This window comes from Antrostomus carolinensis, unplaced genomic scaffold (genome assembly GCF_000700745.2).
Source record: "Antrostomus carolinensis isolate BGI_N321 unplaced genomic scaffold, ASM70074v2 scaffold29574, whole genome shotgun sequence".
NCBI classification, from domain to species: Eukaryota; Metazoa; Chordata; class Aves; order Caprimulgiformes; family Caprimulgidae; genus Antrostomus; species Antrostomus carolinensis.
Genome location: NW_010310566.1, coordinates 10,844 through 19,964, shown reverse-complemented (window position 1 = coordinate 19,964; position 9,121 = coordinate 10,844). Strand labels below are relative to the sequence as shown.

General features: G+C 49.7%; 1 protein-coding gene across 1 annotated transcript; it reads right to left on the bottom strand.

The window, feature by feature from the left end:
* Positions 1-593: 593 nt before the first annotated feature.
* On the bottom strand, positions 594-7,989 carry CRYGS (crystallin gamma S). Its single transcript, XM_010166469.1, has 3 exons — positions 7,969-7,989; positions 2,913-3,155; positions 594-866 (listed from the first exon to the last, which is right to left on the bottom strand). The coding sequence occupies exons 1-3, from the start codon at positions 7,987-7,989 to the stop codon at positions 594-596; spliced, it is 537 nt and encodes a 178-aa protein (XP_010164771.1).
* Positions 7,990-9,121: the final 1,132 nt, after the last annotated feature.

The following is a 9,121-nucleotide window of genomic DNA, read 5'->3' as shown; positions in this document are numbered from 1 at the left end:
TGCAGCCAAGTGCTGGCCCAGTGCAACCACCCCACCCCCTGTCCTGTTGCCCCGTGCATCATGAGAGGGACCTGCTCCTCCAGCAACAGGACATCAGCTGCCTGCTCATGCATAGATGCAGATCTCATCCCTTCTCCCCAGGCACCACCAGTCCCTTCTCACCACAGAGCAGCAACACAGCAAGCAGGGACTCTCACCACCTCCCTCGTCAACCTCTTCCAATGCTTGACTACTCTTTGGCTGAAGAAGTTTTTCCTCACATCCAATCTAAACCTTCCCTGGTGCAACTTGAGGCCATTTCCTCTGGTCCTGTCACTTGGTCCTTGGTTGAACAGACCCACCCTCTCTACACCCTCCTTTCAGGGAGCTGGAGAGAGCCAGAAGGTCTCCCCTCAGCCTCCTTTTCTCCAGGATCAACAACCCCAGTTCCCTCAGCCGGGAACTCATCACACTTGTGCTCCAGACCCTTCCCCAGCTATTGGTGTAAGCTTAAAACCAACTCACACACAGACCCCAGGAATAAGCAGGAAAGACTGAGCTGAGTGACTCAGTTGGTTTATTGGTGGCCTCCAGCAGCCCAGTCACTGGCTGCCTCATTCAGCGATGCTGCGGAAGGACTGGACCGCCGGGCTGACCGCTCCCCACTCCACGGGTTTGCGATATTCCCCTTTGGGCAGGAGGTACTGCCTGCCCCGGTAGTTGGGATGCTCATAGAAAACCCAAACCCCTTCCAGCACTCTGCAGGCATGGACCTCGCGCATGTGCAACTCCTCCATGATGGAAGGACAGTCTTCGGTGGCTTCGAACATCTGCCCACCAAAATCTCCCTTCTCAAATACCTGGATGTGGCCCCGGCCTCCGCTTGGCTAGAAAAAGGGGAGAGAAAATGCGTAAGAGTCACCGACACGTTCCCAGTTCTGATGGTCACCAGCGGATGGGTGCAGAGCTGAGGTGTGGTCTGACCCAGATCAGGTACAAACCACCCCCCAGCACCCCAGGACAGGGCTGAAGAGCTCACATCAGCCCCCAAAAGCACAGCAGGGAGGCAGCCAGGTTAACTCTTGACCAAGCATCGCATCCAAAGAGGACACAACAGTTAGACATTGATGATCTCAAAGGTCTTTTCCAACCAAACCATTCTATGACACTATGACAAAAGCACTCTGAGCCGGAGCAGAGCAGTTTCAGCTCAAAGCCCCAGCACAGCCCCAGGGTGCAGGGAGGAAGGCTGCAGGGAGGGATAACACCACACCAGTAAGTGATGGGCTCTCTATTCCCAGCAGCCTGCCTATCCCAGTGCCAGCTTCAACCCTTCAGCCACTCCATGTGAGCACCAGAAGGAGAGATGGACCCCCTCCACTCCCTGCTCCTCCAGGCAATGAGGAGCTTAATCATCTGGTGACCCCAGCTGGGTTGTATCCCAGCCGAACGTAGCACCGATATTTTCCACTGTGATTTGAAGCGCTGCATTGCCAGAAGGCACTGGGGCAGTTTTTAATCTCCAGCTGCCTGGACACCATCTTCCCTCGCCTCCCCTGTCCACCCGAGCCTGCTCTCCTCGCCAAGCTCCAGCTGAGCTCTGCAGGGTCTCTCAGATCCACGTGTTGCCATTGTGGCTTCTCCTAATGCCTGCGAGTGGCCAGTCCCCGTGTAACCTCCCCAGGGGCAGGAGGGGAAGCCAGTCACCAGGTGGACATGCAGGATTAGGCCTCTGCGTTTCATCCTGATGGAAGAAGCTGCATTGCTGTTACATTTCCCATGTGTTTTGGCTCCTATCTCTTATGCCAGATCAGTGCTCTGAACTCACTGGAAACTCTGTGCAAAGGGATTTAGACCTAGCTCAAACCCAGAACAGGCTTAAAGTGACGTTAGACCTCAAGACATAAAAGCAAAACTTCTTCTCAGCTGTGAGACCTGCTCCACGCAATGGGAATCCATGGCGGTGCTACTCAAGTCAGCGATGAACAGATCACCAGTGTCTGCCCCACTGCTGGCAAAAGCACGGCAGCACTCAGTGTCCCAACCCCTTCTACACTCCATCCACGTTCCCATCCCTGCCAGTTTTAAGGAGTGCTCCTCCCCATAAACTTCTGTCTTGGTTTGGGCTGAGATAGAGCTAATTTTCTTCTCAGTAGCTAAAACAGCGCTGTGGTTTGGTTTCTGTATGGGATTTGGTATGAGAAGAATGTTGATCATAAACTGATGTTTTTAGTTGTTGCTGTGAAATCAAGGACTTTCTAATTTCCTATGTTTTGCCAGTCTGCAGGTGCAGAAGACTTGGGGGGGGCATAGTAAGATTAACAGATCCAAATTGGCATTTGGAGATGCCAATGGGATACTCCATATCACATCACATCATGTTCAGTATATAACTGAGGGTTGGCCAGAACACTCTCCCAGGATCAGGGTTTTGGCATTTTCTCTCCTCTGCAATCGCTTCTCCCCATAGGCTTCCGAAAGGGATCATTCCCTCTGGTCCTTTCCCCCCCCAGCGCTTCCACAGGCTATAAATGCTGCTCACTGTCATCCTACACTGATCCTGTCTCCTGCTGGCCAAAGGACAGACTGCAGAAGCATCTTCCCATCATCAGTTAGGAGGGGATGAGCAGAGTTCCTGTGCTCTCCTAATACCAGGAGACACTAGCTTGCTCCAAGGACTTCAGGCATCCCTCCCACTCCTGGGAGATCTGCTTTTTCCCATTGCAGTCAAGAGCAGAAGAGATTTACCTTCTCCACTCACCAAACACCTTGCCATTCCTGGAACAGGACTGTGGAAACAAACCCCCTAGAGCCATCCTCTCCAAGGGAGCTCCCACAGGTCCCCAGGAAGATGGCAGCCACCCACAAGCATGCTAAAGTCCTTTAATGATGTGTGCAAACTAAAATGTCCCTTAGGAAGAGGTCACACTTACTATCTGGACGGCTTTGCAGGAGCCAAGGCGGTCATTGAGGCCCATCCAGTGGTGGTAGTCAGGATACTCTCCGTGCGTCAGAACGTACATGTTCCCAGAAAAGTTCGGTCTCTCATAGGCCACCCAGGTGCCTCCATCCACCCGGATGGAGTTGCAGCGGCTCAGGTAGGTGTGAAAATCAGGGCAGTCACTGTCACACTCGTAGCAACGGCCTAGGAAATTCTTGTCTTCATAGAAGGTGACCTGAAACACAAGCAGAGGAAGGAAAGCAGGGAGGTTCCTCATCAACCAGCACGTGCATGTGCCTGCGTCCATATTCCAGCCACATTACAGCATGAAATATCTGAAAATAGAGCCCTTGAGATGTCCAAAAGTCATCAAGCCCAACCATTGGGCAGGATCAACTGCATCCTAACTAACCCTGGCAGCTGATTCACCAGCCTGGCCTCAACGCTTCCAGCTGCCACCAACTCCTTGCCCTCCCAGCACCTAGTTCTGTCCCAGGCCAACCCAAAGCTCCCTTGGTGAAGTCCCTGTCCTCTTTGCAACAAAAGCTATTAAAACATTTCCCTCCCACTTTCTCCAGATCAGTAGTTACTAAATTATGGTCAAGGGAGCCACAAGTAGTCAAGGGACTGTACTAAGCAGAGTTTCATCGATATTGGCTTACCAGGTATTTGCAGTTAGACCTTTACTGATAAGGGGGTGGTGAGGTCTCTTTCCTCCTGAGTCATGTCTTCCAGCCCTGCAGTCGTTCTCCTTGTTCCCACTCTTAACGGTCCACAGTTTGCTTTCTCAAAAGTCAATGCCAAAAGCTGGACATCACACAAGCTTTACCAGTGCCAAGAAAAACTAAAGGAGCACTTGACGACTGTGGTGGAGAGCACAGTTTGTCAGACATCTGAGGACTGCATTTGCAGTTGGCTTCTGCTTTGGCTGTTTCAAGTTTGCGATACAGCTGACAAATCTCTGACCCATCACCACAGTTCTTTGCCAAGAGCTGCTCTACAGCCAGGCAGCTGACCACAAAGCACTTTGCTTCAGGACACTTTTTCCCTACTTTATAACAACATGTTTCAAAATTATCTTGAGAGGTGGTGAGCACCTCGTTCCTCTTGTTGAAATATCACCAACCCAGCCAGGTCTGGAGAGGTGATGCATGCTTTCTTCAAACAGCCCTTCATGGAAATATTGCCAAGCCCTAGACTCAGACCAATCTTTTGTACAGCCCCATCCTTAGATCCTTCCAGATGACAACTATCCATCAAGAGGTGCTCTTTGCAATAACAGCTCCCAAACCATCATGTCTATCCTGACTATATCCTTTGCTTGCTTATGGTACTGTGAAGTCAGACTATGACAAAAATTACTTTCCTTTGATGTGAAACAGTCTCAGCAGATCCCTTTCAGCTGCACCCAACCACCAGCCCATCTTCCATCTCACCAGGAGTTTGATTACCTACTCCAGTGTCTTCTAGAACCTTGCAATGAATCAACTGATGCGCAAGTTGGTTGATCCAACGCCATGCACGCTCAAGACAGCATTTCACCTTTTCCAGCCACATACCTGCTGCCAGGTTATTTGGTAGCATCTGAGATCACCTCAGCCAATTCCCCCAGACGCTCTGCAGAGAATTTTTGTGGCCACAGTGATATCAACATCTAACATGCAGAACTCTGGAATCCATATTCCCCATAGTTTTTCCATAGCTTGAGTATTAAGATACACAATCACCCTTTGCTCCCAGCTGGTTGTGCTTCATCTACACCCTTTGGCTACTCGTAATGTTCTAACATCACTGCTGTTAAAAATACTGTTCATTCAGTGTCAACCCAGGACATAGACTCAAATCTAGGACAACACACTTACTATTTTTTTTACCATTCATTTCATGTAAAAAAAAAAAATGAGTTAGACACATCTTTGCTAGAGCTCACTGGTCAGTGTGTCCCACCAGCCTGACCAGGCACATGGGGAGTCATAAAATCACAGAATCACAACCCAACCAATTGGGTTGGAATGGAACTTAAAGCTCATCCAGTTCCAACCCCCCTGCCATCAGCAGGGACACCTTCCACTAGACCAGGTTACTCAAAGCCTCATCCAACCTGGCCTTCAACACTTCCAGGGAGGAGCAGCCACAGCTTCTCTGGCCAACCTGGGCCAGTGCCTCATCACCCTCACAGCAAACAATTTCTTCTTCACATCTCATCTCCATCTCCCCTCTTCCAGTTTCAAGCCATCACCCCTTGTTCTGTCACTCCCTGCCATTGTCACAAGTCCCTCCCCACCCTTCCTGGAGCCCCTTTAGGTACTGGAAGGCCGCTAGAAGGTCTCCCCAGAGCCTTCTCTTCTCCAGGCTGAACAGCCCCAACTCTCTCAGCCTGTCCTCACAGCAGAGATGCTCCAGCCCTCGCATCATCCTCGTGGCCTCCTCTGGACTCACTCCAGTAGGTCCATGTCCTTCTGATGTTGGTGTCCCCAGAACTGGAGGCAGCACTGCAGATCCTGGTTCTGGATCTCTGTCCCTTAAGGTATCACCTGAAAAATCCACCAGCATGAGCCCAGAGGCAACACTGAAGCCCTGCTCACTGAGGTTTGGCAGTCACTCACCACCAATTATCCTCTTTTTGAAGCCAGTGGTCAAGCAAGCTACAGCATCTTTGAAATACCCTTCCCTGGGACAGCTGATGAGCTCTCTCCATCTTCAACCTCACTCCCAGAGCTCTGCAGCCCTTTCTGATCTGCAGTCCCACTCCTGTCCACACAGCGAGAGTCCAGCACAGTTGATGATGAACTCTGCCCAATGTCTGTAAGACCACAGGTCTGCTCTTCACATAGGCAGCACCCCATGAGGACACAGAGATGCCTCCTCCAGTCTCACAGTAGGGTGATGAGCAATGGGAAGAGAACGGGTCTTCACCACCTCTGGTCCTGGTTCTGCATGAGCTGCTTTCATTTCATGTCTGGCATCCAGCAGAACCAGCTCCTCTTGCGATGCCCTATCACAGCAACCATGCATGGAGTTGGTTAAGTTGGCCTTGTAACAGAAAAAAAAAAGCTCATTTGACGTTCCTTCCTCACCCAAACTGACACAACTGAACTTCAATTTGGCAAAGCTACCTGGGGTTCCTAGGAGGATATTTTCCCTGTACTTACAAAGCCACAGAACCAAAGAAATCCAAGAGCATATTAAGGGTATGGTCATTCCCACAGAACAATGACCAACCAAAACTGTCATTCATTGTTTCATTCCGAGACCACTTTTAAGAAGACTTAAGGAGAGGGCTCCTGCCAACCCATTCTCCACCACAGCTCTTTGCACACACCCTCAATTCATTTCAGACCTTCACGCTCAGCACTTCTCAGCTTTCCTCCAATGATTCAGGCACAAACAGAGCAGACTGACGTTTTTCACCCTCAGGATAATGACAGGTGAAATAGAGATTTCAATTCCAGATTCATCAGTTCGTTTCAGTCGCATCTTACTCCAATGCAACCGCCTTCCTTCAGTAAAGCCATCAAGATACTCCGCTTACAGCGCTAACCCATTAACCACTCACTGCCCAAACTTTGCTTTTTTGGGCCTTCCCTGGCAGGTAACAGATTTGCCATAGCAGATCTTCCTTACAGGACTGTAAAACTCTTACTCCCTTGGCCACCTCATAGCAGTTATCATATTTCTTCCCAACAGCAGCTCTGTTAGAAGAAAACTCATAAACAATAACTGTAAGCGATAACCAGGAGTGCCCACTGCTTTCTAAGAAAGCAGCGTGGGGGCAGTGATCCCTTTTTAGGGCAAACCACTTACTTAGGTTGTGAGAAATAGTGTTTAATTGTCTCCTTTACACTTTTCTTCTCCCAGGAATGTGCTAGGCAAAAGCACAGCACAGGGAAAAGATGAGATTTGCACTCTTTCACTCACTTAACTCCTCTCGGGCACTTCTTTATGCACAAGTACATAAAAACTGTACCCCTGCAATCTGACAGCCACCAGGTTAAAAGGAAACAGCTCACCATGTTCAGTTTCTAAAGACTGCTCAGAAATAACCAAATCACTTTGAGCCAAGATCATAGACAAAAGGAGCAGAGAAGCAGACTGAATCCATACCTTCAATAGCATTGGCCAGCGCCTACAAAACCACTCTGCTTCTGAACCCTCTGCCCCCTTGGGCCTTACAGTCTCCGCAGGTTAAAAGGAAGGTAACCCAAAAAGCAAAACTCATACAATGGAAAGACACAGGTCTGTTCACAGCCTCTTAACAGTTGTTTAACATTTCACAGGAGAAACTGGTCACTAGCCCAAAGGTCTTGCTCCCCTTTCCCAGTTGTTTATCTCTGCCCAGTCCCAATCCTGCATCAAGGTCAGCATGACCAACCAGCTCAGCTCTGCTAACTTCAAGACTTGAAGAACACAGCACTTGAGCTGGATCCCCATCTGATGCACATCACTCTAGCTGAAGTTGAGCTTTCTGATCTCCCTCCTTCTCCAGTTTAAATTCACCTCTGCCGATTCCACCAAATCGCAGGGCTGGTTCACATCTCTCAGGGAATGCTACTGCCTTCGGTGCTACGGTCACTAATCCAGTGTCTTTCTGTCGCAGCACACCCTTTGCTCCACCATAGAAGGGGCATGTGGTGGCTTCTGCTGGCGTTGGGACTCAGCTCCTCCCAAGGAAGCCTTCCACAAGACTCTGCTCTGCAAATGCACCTCACCATGTTCACTGCTGGTACAGCAGCCTCCGCCGTCACTTTACAAGGCATCAGGTCCTGGTGTGTTTTAAAATATCCCCTCCCCAGTCACTGTATTCCGATTCCATCCTCTGGCAGAGCAGCACCTAGAGGAAAGAGCCAAGATCTGGGAAAAGACTAGGGAGGGCTCAGCTCCAGCTTCCCTCCATTTGAGGGAGGATCTCAAGCACCTCCTCTTGGCAACAGACTGACAGAGGGAGGAAGCTGCCAGCAGAACAAAGAAACCAAAGTTTCTCCACAACTTACGCCAGATAAATTCTGTACTCCTAGCCCCAACCATGAATATTCTGCAAATAAACTTACCTTTGGCCCAGCTCTGGACATTTTCCGTTCCAGCCAAGCTCCCCAGTGCTGGAGGCACGTCAGATGCTGTTACAAACAGCCAGGATCCGAGGTGCCCTTTTTATAACGGGCTTGTTTTAAACCAGACAGCTGCTTTGTCATGAGAATAGGATCCAAAAATTGAGTCAGTGATTCTCAGGCTATAGCTGGTTTCCAGAAAAGCAAACAGGATTATGGAACAAAGAAAGGCTTCACCATCCTCCTTTTGTTACCATTTGCTGAGTCAGAACACCAAAACTCTGCCAAACACACTCAAAACGCACAGCCCCCTGCCAAGTCCTGGAGAACGGGGGGGAATTTGGCTGCTCTCTCACTTTCAAGCATGTTAAACAAGAAGGCAAATTCATCAGCTCTAAAACACCCACCCCCACCTGTAAGGGAGAGACCCAACATTGATCAGAGCATTCCCATGAAGCGAAGGATGCAGCTAGGAAACGGTGAACACATGCTTAGGGCAGACACCACAGGCTTGCAAAGACAGGGGAGGCTCTGCTTCGAAAGCTCACAAAGGAGACATCTGTGCAGCAAAGAGGCTGTGTATTTTGATAGCACACCTTCAGCTTGAGCTATATTGCTCCAAACGGTGCCTGACATCGAGGAGAAGAAACGTCTGGCCACACACCTGCAAAGTGAGTGATTTCACACATCAAATAGTAAACAGTGCCCTAATTTCTGACAAAATCTGCCAGTGGCACAAATTCAACTCAAAACTCTTACACTGCTGTCTGAGGTTTGAGCAAAAGAGGGGTTTTATTTTAGCCACACTCCAGCCTGCTGAGCAGGGAGGGTGAGGGTTGCCGGCTTATATACACCCAGCCCCCCATCAGCGCATCATGAACAAACACCTCTGCAGCTATTCACTGCACCAGCCCAAAGGCTTAGTGAAACAAAAGGGAACGATTTTGGCGCAGCAGCGCCTGAAACACACAGACCCTATTTCAAATGTGTCAGGCTGGGCGGTCTCACAACAGCAGCTCTGCATGAACATCCCATGTACACTGCCACAGCTCTGCTAAATGTGATCAGATACGACAGCCCGAGACAGACACGCTCAGCAGCATCTCCTCCTCTTCCCATTTTAGGTGTCTTGAATCACAGAATGAATCATAGAATG

Bases quoted from the DNA above. Each gene is read 5' to 3' on its own strand.
- CRYGS (XM_010166469.1), bottom strand. From the start codon at position 7,989: ATGTCCAGAGCTGGGCCAAAG. The intron at 3,156-7,968 runs GTAAGTTTATTT...CTTGTGTTTCAG, and splicing joins TGTCCAGAGCTGGGCCAAAG to GTCACCTTCTATGAAGACAA. The intron at 867-2,912 runs GTAAGTGTGACC...CCCTTTTTCTAG, and splicing joins CCTGCAAAGCCGTCCAGATA to CCAAGCGGAGGCCGGGGCCA.